Source organism: Pelobates fuscus, chromosome 12 (assembly GCF_036172605.1).
Source record: "Pelobates fuscus isolate aPelFus1 chromosome 12, aPelFus1.pri, whole genome shotgun sequence".
In the NCBI taxonomy this organism is placed as follows: domain Eukaryota; kingdom Metazoa; phylum Chordata; class Amphibia; order Anura; family Pelobatidae; genus Pelobates; species Pelobates fuscus.
The window spans coordinates 67,338,488-67,355,911 of NC_086328.1; the positions used below are offsets into that span (position 1 = coordinate 67,338,488).

Below are 17,424 nucleotides of genomic sequence, written 5' to 3' on the forward strand. Positions count from 1 at the left end.
ATAAACATTAGTAGCTATACTTGTATTGCTTGCTTATCTTTTCTCAGCTACTCTCTCTTTTTCTCTTTCAGCTGGTACCACATATATTTTTGGAAAAGGGGGTGCCCTTATCACCTACACATGGCCCCCAAATGACCGACCTAGTACGAGAGCTGATCGACTTGCAGTCGGCTTTACAACTCAACAAAAGGATGCAGTATTACTCCGAGTGGACAGTGCTTCTGGTCTGGGGGACTATTTACAGCTTCATATAGTAAGAAAAAAAAAAATATATATATATATATTTCATGTTTTGGTTGTTTTGCTGATTAGCTGTGTCTTTTGCATGGTATTTGAGCACTGTAAAAAGTACAGTATATAAATTTTTTTCAAAAAGAGTGATTCCAAAATCAATACATCTAGTAAAACTGTTAAACTGGTAGGGGGACATATTAAATACAAATATCAACTGAGCTGATGTTACATTGATCTCCTCATTGCCCATCATTAAAAGTGCCTCTTGTGTTTTTGTGGATACATAGGTCCAGACAGGTAGCTCTGTTTCAAAATCACTAAATATATACGATGTAAATATCACATATAGTGTTCTACAATATAAATATCACATAAAGTGTTCTATAATATAAATATCACGTATAGTATAGGTCTGTCTATCTATCTATCTATATCTATAGGATATTTTTATAGGGACTGTAAAATCGTATTCTATTTTAACACTGTTACCAATATCAAGGGTGTGTGATGGACATTACAGTTTCTACCAATTTTGAAACATATACAATGAGTTTGCCATACAAATATAAATCTACTAGGCCGCATCTAATGCAAACACATTAACTCAGTTTAAATTTAATGTTTTGGCCTATTTACATAGGTGTTAGAAGCAAGCAGAAAAAAAAGCTTTGCATTTTTACCTATTGTTCTGTTAGCTATGGAAGTCAGATTTATTAATAAAGATAGTGGAGCATTAAGTGCTACATTTTGGCATACCACATAAATATGTAGAATTAGAAATATTTCATGTGTTTCAAATTAGGCGCATCTAAAGTTGTACTTTCAGACACATAATTATCAACCAATCCTGCATTATTTAGCAGTAAACTAGAAAAATAAGTCACAGATGTGAGAAAAGTAGGGGACAGATAGCTAAACCCAATCTTTTTAGTGCTCTGTGTAGACAGTGATTTTGATTCATTCTTCAACTAAATACTTTGTGTTATGCATGACTGGACTCAAGAAAAGCATGGTAAGTATGTTTGAAAATGCTTTTCATAATTAATGGGCTAAACAAATGGAAATATTAATAATGGAAAACACAAGACACACAATATCTACATTAGAAAAAGGAAACAAAAATACTCATATGGTAATATTGTATAAACACCATAAGGTAAACCGTATATGTTACGGTTGCCTCCAGGCTGGCTGGAAGTTGGACCATAGAAAGGATGCTCCTAGCGCTCACCAAAGGACCATCAGCACCGTAGACACTATAAACACTGCAGAATCCACAAACCGCCACTGCTGGACTAGGATCTCGCCGTCTGCTATCCACCCTGGACCTACGACCAGGCTCCAGGTTCCAGTAGGTGAACCTCTTCCTTCTGTAGAGCGAAGCAGGATCAGGAACAAGAGCTCTTACAAGAGCTCAGTGGCTAAGGAAGTATGAAGAGCATAGCAATCCCTAGTTTCCAGCCCAAACCAGTTCCGCAGAGTCCTCTATCCTGGATATAATTGGCTTAACTGGGTGTGGTAAGCCAACTATCTCCAGGTACAGAAAATATCCCCATTCACAACAACAGCAAAAATACACAAAAAAACTCCTATCATACTGAACAGAACCCACACATTCAACCTATCCCCAGATGGCTTGGATCTGAGCACTCAATATATCCAAACTGCACTCAGATCCCACAAACATAGTCAAATCGCCATAAACACTAGGTCCATAGTCATAGGGCAGAAGGCTGGCAATTAGGCTTCTCCATAACACAGGGAAGCAGGGCAATTTGTCAAATAAAATACAGTTATAAATGGCAGTTTGTAACAGTATATATTGCACTCACAAACACAAATTGAATTGGGGGGCTTAGCGTTGATTTGGGGGACTTAGGGTGTGGGGAAGAAAAGCTGTTAACAGTTTTAGTGAAATGTTTTCCTGATGAAGTGAATTTTCTATTATTTTTTTTGAAGGAATGGAGACTCAGTGAAAGTCTAACAGTTCCACAGGAATGGTGCAGCCCTAGAGACGGGACATACTTGTAGAAAGGCTAAGTAGGCTGGAACAGCATTATGTTGAGATTTTAAAGCAAGTACCAGAATATTAAATTGAGCATTAAATCTTACGGGAAGTCAATGTAGGGACTGAGGGGTGAGGCGTGGAAGGTGCAGGCAGACAGGAAGATAAGCCTCACTGCTGCATTCATTATAGACTGTAATGGGGCAAGATGGGAACACATAAGACCACTGAGAAGTGGATTACATATTCTCACCTCTACTTAAGATTATGCAATCAATAACTATGTTAATTTCATCTATTCTGCACTGCATTTGTAACATTTAGAATGAATTTAGAAAATACACTTACATTCAAAACATTCAAATATATAATTTTTAGAGGAAATTGTACTTTGTTTTTGTTTTTTGTCTCTAGGTACTTGACTGAAGAATGGCCAACTTCTTTGTTAGGCAAATAAAGAAAGTAACTTTAGTATTGTTTGGTCATAAGTTCAACCACCTAAGCCACTCTTAGTATAAAATGACATTCTGACAGCACTTGTACAAAGAACATTGGACATGTTTACTGAATGACATGACAGTGTTTGGAACAAGAACTTGTAATAAAGAATTTGGTGAATGTTCTGTCCCAAGGGCATTTCCAGACATTTAACAATATTGTTCAAACAGGAAAAATATAATACGATATATCAATATTTGGTTCCAGAGATAAGGGTTAAATCACAATAGCAGTGTGTAGTTTGGATAAGCATACTTTTTATTCACTCTAGCTTGGTCTTTTAAAACATTTCCCTGAGGCTAGAGATGCCCATGTCTCCAATCACACAATCATTATCCATAGGATCCAAGTGTTAGTATTAGGGCCAGCACAACTGGGCACCGTCTTGCTCTATAGGGACTGTTGATCTACTTGTCTTCTTATTATATCGCTAAGGCAAATTGAAACCCCCAGCCTCCTGATTAAATTAGCGGTCATGGCTAGAGGGCTAAGAGATAGAGGGCAAGGAGACCACTTTACCATGTCATTATATTATCCTCCAACTTAGTGCTCATTTGGCAGAGGAATGGGTAGAGGCCATTGGCCATGACTTGGGTGATTGTTTCCTTACACCTCTAAAACAAGGTGGCGGTATAGAGGGTCCATTATACAGAAACCACTAGTTATTGTTGGGGTCTGTGAGAGCCCACAGCCTGTGTTTTTTTTAGAAATCTTCATGTGAAAGGGTTACTCTAACCACCATGACCATGTCTGCTTTTGGAGGAGGTCATGGTGCTAGCAATTTGTATGTGAGGCATTTAAGTTTGAAACATTACCTATATAGTGCAATCTGTCATTTTGTGCAGCAGTGTAATTATACCCCCAGCCCATGTAACTTGGACCGAAGCATTTAGGAAGAGAGCAGGCTTTATTGGCAAAATAGGTTTTGTGAACAGGAACATTGCATGTATGCAGCTTTGATTGGCCCATGGGTGGGAAGAGGATAATGCCGCTTGACGACAGAGAAGGTGAAGACATAGTTGTTAAGAACTTGGCCTGGATTCAAGTTGTGTTCTTTTTTTTGAAGGTTTTAGTAGGAGGGGAATTAAGTCCCACGTGGGCAAAAAAGGGTAATGTAACCCTTTAATTTTTGGTGTTAGGATTTCTGCAGGTTCCTATATCTCTCTGCTTAGAAGCCTTTTTGTGTATTAGCAAAGCAATAGGTAGATACATAGAATCCTGGTGTAAATCTTACTGCCATGCTAGATTAAATAGCATAGGATAAAAATAAAGGTGCATAATTACTACTACATCCATAGTAATATTTAATTATAAAAATTAATCTTGCATAATTTTTTGAGAACTAACTAACCATATTAAACTAACATCTTACCAGATTCTAATCATATCAGACAAAATGATATTTAAGAGCTGAATATTAATGATTTTGATAAACTTGTTTTTGCTTTGTGTTTTAATATTTTAGTATTTAAAATATTTAAACACAGAGCAGATACTAATATTTACCTAGTGTCAGTGATAGGTATTGTAGCTGTCTAGCAAACTACAGTTAAATTCTTTATTTTATTTTTTTTTACAAGGAGAGATATTAGGATACGTAATTATTTTACCCTTAAAATGAATGCTATCATGTTATCAACTTCAAGTTAATGCATTTGGCATTCTAAAAAACTATACATGTGGTCTCTGAAATGTGTGGGTTGCCACTTGAGTTATTTAATACCAGAACACTTTTCCGCATTAAAGTGCCTGTGTAGTATTCATAAGAATTCACAAGATGTAGGGCTTTACAAAATAAGTTAATTAATCACAGCAAGCAACAGGTGCTGTAATAACGAGAATGCCTTATTCCTTTAATTCTAGCTGCTTTTAAATGCTGCACACTGGTAGATGGCACTTTTCAAATGTACATTACGTATATACATAGTCATAGTATAAAGTAAATGGTTGCGCGTTGCTGGAAATTTGGGATAACTGAGCTAAAGTACTTAAGTTTTTAGCTCTCGTTTCCTCACAAAACCACTTATTCTCACAGACTCTTTTTGCTTGATATGATTGCAAATTCACAATGGCCCTTTTTCTACTACGTATGAAAAGTAAGCATAAATATGATATATGGTTATTTACTACCTGTGGCATTTGACTTGTACATACACAGGGCAGCACTTGTCATATGTTGCCCCTCAATTTGTATAAGTGATATGAAATATATGGTAGCAAAGTCATTCCTATACATCGGCCAAATGCTTCTTCTATACCAGGGGTGCCTAATAGGTAGATCCCGAGATGTTTTAAAACTACAGCTTCCATGATGCTTTGTGATTCTAAAGACATTCTTAAAGCATGAAAAGCATCATGGTAGTTTTAGTTCTACATCATCTGGGGATCCTTTTTTTGGCACCCCTGTTCTATACCATCACAGTATATTTCCAAAATATTTTCCATTAGCGCAGAAAATTTATATTGCTATGAGCAGTACAGTGACAATGTCGAAATGAAGCTTGGAATATACCCCAGTGGGTAAACTTGAATGAATTTAGTCTGCCTCATTCAGTGCTGTATCAGCAAAAAATGAAGCTGTCAAATTTATGCTGCAACATTGTGATTATATTCTGGCAATTTGTGTTGCGTTTTCTCTACAGCATTTGTTCACATTTCAATAGACCTCATTCCTTTTTGAGAACACTGATTGATGGATTGTTGTTTCCATAGAAACTCTTTATGCTACAATAAAGCAGCTTTTAGATGTTACGTGATGGAAGTCCTGCTCAATCTAATCTATATCAAGTTTTAACACCCCCAGAGATTAGAAATCTAAAGTAGAGGTTTTTAAACTATATCCTTAGACACCAATAAGACGCCAGATTTAAGCATTGTTTTCAACTCAATTACATGTAGCATTTTACTTGTTTACTAGTACAGGTTTGCCAAATCTTTTTAAAATATGTCTAGAACAGGCATCTTGAACTCTACCCCCCAGACATAATTAAACTACAACTACCATGATTTTCTAGCCATCTAGTGCATTCAAAATGCTCGTAGTTGTAGGCTATCAACATCAGGGGGTGGGGAGGGCAGAGTTTGAGATCACTGCTCTAGAATAATGTCAAGTTAAATAGGGATGTGTCATTTTTCTGTAATTTTCAACACAAATTAAAGCAAACCTATAGGTGTGAATGAAATCAGGTTAAATAATATTAAAAGGCCAGACAATAACACACAAGTCAGAGTTCAACGATACAATTGTAAATAAATCTTGAATATAAAAAAGTTGTATAAAAAAGGCAATTTCATATTGGTTTGTGTTTTATATTTTTAAAAATAATTATACTTTGATTCAGGATTTACATGGCAACCTATCTGCAAGTAGCTAGAACAGTCATATATGGGTCAGCGCTAACAAGCCACAGGAGATATATTAGTAAGAGAGTATAGGCAGCACACCTATAGGAAGAGGGGTCCCGTCTAGTCCCCCCAAAATAGACGTAATAAGGAAGATAAATAATATAGAGAAAGGGTGTGCCTTAGATAAATAAATAAGATAAAGAAAATAAATAAATATTTAAAGTATAAAATATAGTTCAGGTAACTTAACACTAGTCCAAATAAGGTAATCCACAACAGTAGGGAGGGTTCTTTGTGGAGCAGCAGACTGGATTGATAGTAACGAATAAGAGCTTGTAATCCAGTGGAACATGTGGAGAGGAAACAGATATATTGTTTATATATATATAAATACAGTGGGTGACAGAGGGTATAATAATAAGGAACTACTCACAATATCCAGAGCTTAAATCCAGCTCTGGTTTGCAACACGTGAAGTGGAATAATCCCCACTCAATGATATATAAGGGTGTTCGGGTTTCCATTTTATACAACAGCAGAGTAGTCTAACCCAGAAAAATAAAAGATAATAGAATATAGAAATGTACTTACAATATAGAATAAGAAATGTACTTACAATATATCGAGCAGGCTCACTGCTCAGTGTATAGTGTATGGGTGGTATAGTCCCCACCTAAGGATTCTTTGTGCTTCTTAGGAACAGCAAAAAAGGTGATGCCAAATTATTGAATACCAGTTTCTACTTGAAGAAGCCTGTTTAGACGAAATGTGTCTAGAAACGTTTTTGTTACTCTGTCTTAATAAAGGAATTTTGGGCTTTATACCATAGCTGCCATATTCCTTTTCATGTATTATTTTCTATTTTAAATATCTGACCTGACATCACCTTTTTTGCTGTCCCTAAGAAGCATAAAGAATCCTTAGGGGGGGACTATACCACCCATACGCTATACACCGAGCAGTGAGCCTGCTCGATATATTGTAAGAACGTCAAACTTTTATCTTATCATTTCAAAATACAGTGAGCACTATATTCTATTATCTGCTGTTGTATAAAATTGGAAACCTGAAGACCCTTATATATCCTTGAGTGGGGATTATTCAATTTCACGCGTTCCAAACCTTAGCTGGATTTAAGCTCTGGATATTGTGAGTAGTTCCTTATTATTATACCTTTTGTCACCCAGTGTTTGTGTATATCTATATATATATATATATATATATATATATATATATATAAAATACACAAGATCCAGCGCACTCACCTATCCACTAAACAGCAACTTCAATGTTGAAATATTTTATTTGTTTTTTTTTAAAAAAACACCTAATCTAGGCAAAAATAATGGGGGTTTAGTTACATTATATGATCATACATTGCATAAGCCTGCCACAACGTCAATGTACCCCATATATATGAAAGGGGGTGTGGCTTTCAACATTGAAGTTGCTGTTTAGTGGATAGGTGAGTGCGCTGGATCTTGTGTATTGTATAATTTGGCCCCCAGCAGCACCCCATTTGTGCATGTTCAGGTGAGTGCAGCCACACCCCCTTGTTTCACCTATATATATATATATATATATATATATATATATATATATATATACTATATCATTGGAGTGCTTTCTTCTGTTTCCTCTCCACATGTTCCACCGGATTACAAGCTCTTATTCGTGACTATCAATCCAGTTTGCTGCTCCACAAAGAACCCTCCCTACTGTTGTGGATTACCTTATTTGAACTAGTGTTATGTTACCTGGACTATATTTTATACTTTAAATATTTATTTATTTTATTCATCTTATTTATTTCTCTAAGGTGCACCCTTTCTCTTTATTCTTTATCTTCCTTATTATATCTGCAAGTAGCACCTGGTGTATGTTTTATTAAAATGTTACACATGTATTTGCAGCATGCAAGTAAGTACATGTTTTACCTTCCTGTTCTCCTTGCTGTTTCTGCATAATAAAAATAGCCATAGGTTTTAGCACAGGAAACGCCTCTCTTTATATCTCAGTCATGTTAATGAACATGGTTAGGGAGAATCATGGGTGTTTTTTATTTGCATATTAAACCAGATCTAGTATAACACCTTGAGATCTAACTAGCACAATTCTACATAAAAATCCTTGAACATGGAAGCTACAGATATGTCAGAAGAAACTCAACTATAATGTGATTTATAAATAGACATCGCTCTGGTTCCTTAAAGGACCACTCTAGTGCCAGGAAAACATACTAGTTTTCCTGGCACTAGAGTGCCCTGAGGGTGCCCCCACCCTCAGGGTCCCCCTCCCGCCCGGCTCTGGAAAGGGGAAAAGGGGTAAAACTTACCTTTTTCCAGCGCTGGGCGGGGAGATCTCTGCCTCCGATCCTCCTCCGATCCTCCCTTTCGGCTGAATGCGCATGCACGGCAAGAGCTGCGCGCGCATTCAGCCGGTTGCATAGGAAAGCATTTACAATGCTTTCCTATGGACGTTTGCGTGCTCTCACTGTGATTTTCACAGTGAGAAGCACGCAAGCGCCTCTAGCGGCTGTCAATGAGACAGCCACTAGAGGATTTGGGGGAAGGCTTAACCCATTAATAAACATAGCAGTTTCTCTGAAACTGCTATGTTTATAAAAAAAATGGGTTAACCCTAGCTGGACCAGGCACCCAGACCACTTCATTAAGCTGAAGTGGTCTGGGTGCCTAGAGTGGTCCTTTAATAATCTCCTCAAAACAAAAGTAGAACTGCAAACTGAAAATACCGGCTCTTTAATAAATGCAATTAAAACGTTTTGTGCTTGTTTCATGCAAAACTCCCATTAGGCATTTATGAAAATCTGTGTCTCTATAAAACAGATAATTGCCCCACAAGACATTTAAATATAAAGTTGATTAGGCAATTTATAATACGATCTTTTCTTAATATATATATTATTCATGTGTTTCTTTCTGTTGTATAACTTGTCACCCCTTTTTTTTTGTATTAAATATGTGTTCCTGCTCTCATGCAAAGTCTGTTCTCCTCTGCGTTACCCAGAATCCTCCCACTCTTCTCCATGTTGAGTCTACAGATTCTTTTACATCACGCTGTTAAAATGTCCAGCTAAGTGCTGCAGTTATGCCATTTAATCCAAAACATTCAACTTTCCAGTTAAAAACAAATTATACCAATAATGTAAGCTAGACATAATTACCTTTATAAAATGAGTTCTCCTGCTGGCAGGCTTTTGATGTATGAAGTTTCCATTTTGTAGTATTTAACTAAATTACTCAAATAAGTTTGCGAGGAGAAGCCATCTTTCTTTTTTTTTTAGGTGACTATTGAAATGGTTAATTAGCAGTTAATAACAGTTTCTCATTAGGTCCTCCTCTGCTTTGTAGCATTGGCTAATTGTCCTTAGTTTCTTTATAATAATCCCTAATATTTGCCTTCTATTTCGAGTGTTCCTTGGAAAAATCTCATGCACCGGCTCCTAATCCTTTTTCAATTGCAAGAGTTTCGAATTTTCCTTATTAGGTAATGCTAGATGTGTAAACTATTACATGAGAGGGAGTCTTGTTCCTAATCAAAATTCAATAAATGCTACCAATTCCCAGGGACCAAAACCAAGCATGGGAGTCATACTGTACTAGGTCTGTATGTTTTACTTAAAGGGACACTATAACCACTTAATTTACTGTTTCCCTGGGCTGTCAGTCAGTCAGCCAGATGAAATGTTTGCTTTGTAGCTGTCAATATCCGTTTCATTTTCCTAGTTTGTTGCTAAATTGCAAGTGTTTCAAATTGTTTTTTTTTGCCTTCCTTTGGATTAACAGCAAAAAACAGATGTGAGGAAGGCTGAACTTGATGGATGCATGTCTCTTTTCAGCCTATGTAACTATGTAACATGTAGCTTATATATCTCCACACAGACTGTTAACCCCAGATGCCTTGAACATGCTATCCAATATACGGGTGAATTACACACTGTGTAAAAAGTTCCTGTTGCCTTACTCTCAGGCTATTGAGCAGGTTTCTTTTTCTAATTCTTTATTTGTGAATTTTACTTGTATAAATACAAAGAACAATAATAAGACAGACAATAAAAGAAAATGAAAAAATAACAGGAAACACACAGGCTCTATGGCTCACGCAGATGTCAAACAGATCCCAAGCATATAACTTAAAAGAACCCAAGGTATACACAGTAATGTTAATTGAAGTCAATAGCTCTTACAGTGCCTGTGTTAACGGGCTGTCTAGTAGGTTGAATGCCACCAGTGATATGAGTCCCGTTCTATATAGCAGCAATAAACTAGAAAGATGTGGCAGTGGGACGGCAAATGGAACCAAAAGACCTGTGGCACCTTGGTGTTGAGTAAAAAAGGGAAGGGTAGCAATAATTTCACTAAAACTTGCATATGAGGGGTGGTGGAAGGGTATGGGGAGGAGATCCAGCATTTCTACAGCCATTTAGAGATATATTACTTATTGAAAAACAAACTTGTATTGTGTAGTTGAGCAGTTATTCTATGCATATCTTAGGCTTCCCTAACATTCAGACAACTGTATGGAGATATTGCACTCAGCTTTCTGCCCAAAACAATACAATAGCTCTATATTCTAAAAGGGCAAGTCTGGCTGCAACCTCTGTTATTAAAGTATCAAGGGAGGGTAATAATGGCCATGTCCAGAAAACAATGTATATCGATAATGGTTTTGATCTCTGCCCTTTCTGTGTGCAAAGGTCAGTGGGGGAAAAAAAAAGTCAGAAGTCACTCTGTTGTAAATACATGTACCATCCAATTGTGTATAAGTAGTTACCTTCCGCTGCAAAACTTCACCTCATGTCATGTCCATGAGATTCTGGTTGAGGCTCATGGGAGATATATATATATCTCACATAATGGGATATTGAGACAACCAGCTGCTAAACAGCTAATGGGGAGTACAATTCCAATCAGCTTCATCTTGTAGTTGGCTGTACCACATACAAATTTATGTCCATAATAGCATTATATAGCATATCACCATTTTAATGGACACATAAAAATAATACTTAAAATGGTACTTGAACTAATACAGCCCTAAAGTATGAATGTATGAAGGTATTGATATGAATCCCTAAATCACAGTAAAACTTTTCATCTCGTTGAGAAGCTTTTGACTGGAGATTTGTCCTCAATGCTTCTCTGTGAGAAGCATTTGCCTGGGCAATCCCCAGAACTGACTAGAAACTAAATGATGGTCAAAAATGAGGTGGATCAGTTCTGCAGCAAATGAAAGGTAATTTTGGAGTTTGTGAAATGACTTTGCAAATTTTAGAAAATGCATATTTTTTTTCAACAATTAATTATATGCATTCATGAAAAATCTATACAGAGTTTTCCTTTAATGCAGTCCACACCTTAATTGAAACAGCATTGAATTTAGAACACTTGATGAACCTTCTCTTTATACAATTATATATGAGCCTGCTTGTCGGGTTTTATTTTTTTCCTTTAATAACCATTTGCCCTCAATACATGTCCCCGTACAATATACACTAACAAGAGCTATTTCTGTTTCTCCTAACAGCATATATTTGCGCTTTTACTCATAAATTATATTAAATATGTTTATTTCCTACATATGTGAACGGCATATTGTATATGCAAAACATATAACATAATGTTAGTTTACATTTGTTAATGACACCTAAAATAACCCTAACAAAATGAAAATGTTGCCTAGACACCATTTGATTTCTAACTGCACGGTGGTTAATAAAAGAAAAAAAAATGATGTTTATATTGACAGCAAACCATCCATTATAATCTAGATCAACAATGGTGAACTTTTGAAGTAGCCCTTAGTGTCTGTCCACAGAGCAGCCATCTTGGAGGTCAAATTATACGCTCCATGCTAAATTGTCATTATATCATCTAGAAGCATTACAATGAGCCTTCATATAATGTTAATAGAGATGAAGGGAAAAAGGGAATATATAGCGCGATAAAGAGTGAATACAAATGAGATATGTGCATTTCCAGAGCTATTACTTCACAATTTAAAGCATTCATTATCACTAGCTTATACATTATATTGAATATTTTATTTCATGTCCAAACATGTTACTATTAAATCAAACATAAAACACTCTTTATGCATTCTTTAGGTAGTTAATTACCACTGTTGGCATTTGACTATGATTTTCAAAATATGTGATTTTCAACTTCTGAAAACCATCTCCTGAAGAAGAGATATGGCTATACTATTAAACACTTTATAAGTCCATTTATCTGATAACCCCTAATCATTAAAGGTATTCTATAGTGTTAAGAATACATATCTGTATGTATCTAAAGGGGACAGGGAGCCTATAGTGTGCCTTTAAAGGGACATTGTAGACACTGTAATAGCTTAAACTCATTGAAGTGGCTGCGGTGTCCAGAGTGCCCTGGTGGCATCCTACAATTCAGTGATAAGTCTTTTTTTTATGTTTTAATGCTATAGGAAAGTTCCTAGCAGAACAACCCATTTGTGCTGCTCTGGTTAATGAGCAGCATTAGTCTGAGCAGCAATGGGCAGCTGTGATGGGCTGAACATGTCAGCTGACCTCTTTCAGCCTATCACAGTGCCCATAGCAGGTATGAATTGGTTTTGCTAGAAGAAAGTGTGTAATATCTGTCATAGCCACACCTCCATTGGAGGGCCCTCATTCAGTGTTAAACTGCTTGAAAAAGGTTTGATGTTAAATGAAGGGACAGTGCCAAGGGACTCCAAGCACAATAATACATTCAATGAGATGAAATGTTCAAAGTGCCTACAGAGTTCCTTTAAGCAACAAACCAACCAAGGTGCATATTGCTTCAAAACTCTTGACTTTAGCTACATATGCATGCATGTGCGTGCGTGTGTGCACACAGACAAATATTGACCAAACTCCAAATAGCTGCTATTGAAATCTGTAAGGAAAAGTGAGGCAAAATAGCTGATCGGTAAACAACATTTTTTGTCATTTGGATTAAATTCATGAAAATTCTGAGGTTTTTTTTTTTAACATTGCACATTTTATAATATATTGTAGGATAGTCAAAGGATAAACTAACATGTCAGCTACTAGACCATGCATGTGTGAGCAAGACAGACTATACATAACAAAGGGAAATGACATAACAGTAACATTAGCTTGGCTCACAGATTGGCATCATATTTTAGTCAAAGTAGGGGCAAAGGTCAGGCTAGGACTTAGCATTAATATACTGAGCTGAGCACACCTGTCGTAGTACCTGACTGCACATGCAGTTAATGTAGTAGGTCTGATCCAGGCTATTAGTTGAAAACATGCTTCGCTAGGTAAAAATAAGAGAACTGACTGTAATAATGTTAGAGCAGAGCTGTGAGTAATGACAGCAACTAGGTACCGCTGGGTAGGTATGGTAGTCCTGTGTAGCTCACTATAAAGTGTACAAAAAACTTAATTGCATTAGGTAGGAAACAGAGGGGAATCGATAACCAGGCGAAAGGGGACTCTGTAGGGTGTGCAGCTTCTCAGCCAATTCCGAGAGATGGTGAGGTCCAGGTTATGCTATTGTCATCAGCATCAAGTGGATTCTCTGAACGAGTCCGGGCACCAGACAGTCCAGTAGACCTTGAGTTGTAGCAGTGAGCAAAGTTCGATGCCACAGCACCTCGGCCCTGTTCTTCCTGTGATCCGATGAGAGCAAGGCACGTCAAATCTGCTGGGCCCTGCCATGGGAGTTCGGTGACTGCCGTGTCAGGCGGTCATGCCTTATCTTTTGCTGTGTCCCTCTGGGGGGATGCTGAGGGTGTTGAGGCAGACGGTGACGACTCGCAGAATAGCCCTGGAGCCAACATAATTTGGAGGTAGGTCTCCCATCCTGGATCTTCACCCAGAAGCGTGGGCATTGGGTTGAGTGCACCTTTGGATGTAGTCCCCTTCCAGAGCTGGAGCAGGGTGCAGGCATATCCTCCCTCTCCATAGGTGGAGTTTGAATGGGGGGTCTGCTTTGTATGTGCCTCCAAAATGCCTGGCAAATCCAGTCAAATTGTGCACTACTGAATCTCTGAGCCCTTGTGATGATGTGGGGTTTGTGGCATGGACTGCATCTTAGAGTCTCCATGTGGTCTGTGGCTTGTGAGGGAAGATCTCTGCTGTTGGTAAGTATGTTTCCCCAGCGGGGACCGGGACAACCCCCACCGGTCCAAAGGGGGGGTTGTGGGGCTTTAGGCGAGCTGCTGTTTAGCTCAGGCCCCATGTCAGGGGAGTGGCCGTCTCCCCCAGGCACTAGGCTGCAAGCTACACCAGGCTTAATGCTCAGATATTCATACCTCTCAATAGACTTTTGTAGATCGGCAAACACCCACTGGTTTTGGCAGCAGACCACCGTGTTACAAGGCTGGAAATATCATGCTTTTAGGCAGTAAGTGCTGAAAGTTTGCTCATCAGTGCCAGAGCTCTCACAATACACTTCGGGCCCTCTTGGCTTTCAGGCCCTACCCCCAGTTTTTTAAATACCCAAATGTGTAAATTTGTAATAAAATATTGTAGAATCAAAAGCACGGTGGTTGAATATACTAGATTTCTGATAAAAATCTAGCTGAAAGGAAACAAATAACAGATGTAATATAATTATTTAAACATAAGTGTAGTTGGCGAATTTATTTTTATATAAGCTGTCAATGATACCACAAATTAGAACTTTAGATAATCATCATTATCATAATCATAATCAATTTTGTTTCTTGTTGGAAAAAACTGAATTAACAAATCCTATTTGGAGAATCTTTTTTTTTTTTTTTTTTTTTTTTACACAATTTTGTCTTTACCTACCCATTAAAAAAAAAAAAAAAAGTAGATATATCAATATACATTTTAAATGAAGTCTGAATCTTTAGGAGTTCTTTTTTCCACTACTATTAAAGGTCTCAATCACATTTAAGTGTAGAGCATGCAGATTTATCAAAGTCATACTGGGAATGGTTTGATTGGATTTAAATTGTGGCATTAAAGATATGCTTTGCATTGTCAAAATTAACAGTGAAAGTTTAAATCCTCTTAAAAAGAGAGCTAACCACTTTCTCAGCACCTTATGAAAGCTGTGAATAATATGTGCCCACAAGAATTACTATATCATATTCTCCTTATCAGCAGCTACAAAATATATTTTGTTATGTTAGAAATTAAACAATAGGTTCCAAGACCAAAATATCTGAATACTTTTTTTTTCGGATTATACAAATTTAACAATAATGTTGACAGTATTTTATTTAATATTTTTCCCCAGTAATTAGGTGTATAGCTAGATTCTGATAATTATACTTTTTTTGTTACGAAAATGTATTCATTATAAGAATTGGATAATATCGATGGTATATTATAGCTGACATAGTGTAAGGATATTATACTCTTATTTTCTTCATGTATTTGTAGTAAACAATTGAGAATTAAGTATCTTCTTTAATTTTTAATATATTTATTTTACTGAAAACCTTAATTGCACATTTAAAAGCATCCAGTGGTGGAACACCAACTACACTGGGGTCTGCACGCTCAGGGGGCCCATCAGATGGCCCATGCACTTAGGGCCATGTTATAGGACAGTGTTTTCAGGGGCTCGGTCGTGTGCTGCATCCCTGTGGGATTTGTACAACAGACAGGGATCTACCGTTTTTTCCATCCATGCGATAGGAGGGTCCAAAACCCCTCCACTGAGTGCATCATAATGCATTAAAGATGTGTTCAACTCCATCACAGAGTGTCCCTTTAAATATAGCAAGCACGACTTCTTGGTTTTATGATGAACACAGACACTGTATATATAGCTGAACTTCAGAAGTAGCTGGAACTTTATTTTGATAAATATATATATCTTATCTTATAAAGAGTCAGATATATATATATATATATATATATATATATTATTTTATTCTATTCACTTCTTAGACATGCGTACAAGCCATTGCACATTCTACTGAATACTTTCTACTCAAACAGTATAGTGCTTGAAAACTTCACTTTTTCCAATTCTTAATCTGTTTTATAAAGTGTCCTTACAGCCAGGACTTTAAGATGAACATCTGTACACCTCTCCATTCAAAATTATTTTAACAAAGTCAGTACCAAAGCTTTGCTGCATATCAGAACTTTGGCTCATGGTGTTAAGATTGCACAATGAGGTAACTATCAAATATAATGATTAAAACATCTAACCTTATTGCATGGGTGCTCAGATCAGATGACCCAATCTTAATAAAGCACAAATGAAATATCTAGGACCATCATCTCTTCCTTATCATGATCTCTTCCTATGAACTAAAATAGAAGAAAATATATTAGAAAGTAGAAGGCACAGTGCAAGGCATAACAAAAAACAAAACAAAAAAACAATCCACAAGTAATGAAACCTGTAGTAAACTGACGCCAATGGATAACACATCTGCTATAATTTATTTTACCATCATAACTACCAGCATTTGATTACCGTGACCTTTCTGAAGCCATTGAAACCTTGCTATCTGTAGTGCAATGTGTTATGTCACATAAGTAGTCCCGCTAAACTGGTAAATGAGAGAAACCGAGAAGGAAATTTGTAAACTCTAGGTCAAGTTAGCCAGATCTGAAACTTTGTTATATCACATATTTTTCCAGATCTTCTTTTGTGACCTTTGCAATTCCTTGTTAATTCTTTACAATCTTCAGTTTTGACGATATATTAAAGTGTTGTTTGGATAAAAGGATACTGACCATCATTGCTCAGATAATTAACGTAATTTGCGAGCCAGCAAAAATTTGCCACATTTTCTTTTCAGCTGGAATCATACATGAATGTAATGTATCATTATGTAATTTATCATGACATAATATGAAAGAATTTGAGCTATTTAGACATACTTGTAAAACTTTAATGAAAAGCTCTTAAATGATTAAATGCAGTAACGGAAAAAAAACACAACCTAGCTAATCTAAGATGTTAAAAAAAAAAAAATCGACAGCTCCCTGAAGCCACAGTTTTATTTATTTTTCCCATAAATATTTTATTATAATATTTAATAAAATATTTTCCTCAAAATTATTGTCGCAGAGTTCAGCACATCTTAGTATACATCTAGTACATGCATCATTTTGGTATCGTTTATGATCCAGGGTGCTGCCCTAAAACATATATTTTTTAAAAGGTATCTGAGCATCACAGTAAACAATTGTGATTTATAAGTATCTTCTTTAATTTTTAATATATTTATTTTTACTGCAAACTTTAATTGCACATTTAAAAGCATCAAGTGGTGAAACACCAGCTACAATGGGGCCTGCATGTTCAAAACACCCTGTTTCATACCAATGTCAAGGCTCTGTTTTAAGCCTTTTT

At 36.6% G+C, this 17,424-nt stretch overlaps 1 protein-coding gene across 19 annotated transcripts in view; it reads left to right on the forward strand.

Moving 5' to 3' along the window:
- Window positions 1-17,424, forward strand: part of NRXN2 (neurexin 2) — a 973,084-nt gene that overhangs the window by 811,816 nt on the left and 143,844 nt on the right. For all 19 annotated transcript variants that reach the window (XM_063438522.1, XM_063438529.1, XM_063438527.1 and 16 more), the window contains one exon: window positions 72-253. In XM_063438522.1, coding sequence (XP_063294592.1) covers window positions 72-253 — 182 coding nt within the window. The remainder of the gene's footprint in view (window positions 1-71; window positions 254-17,424) is intronic.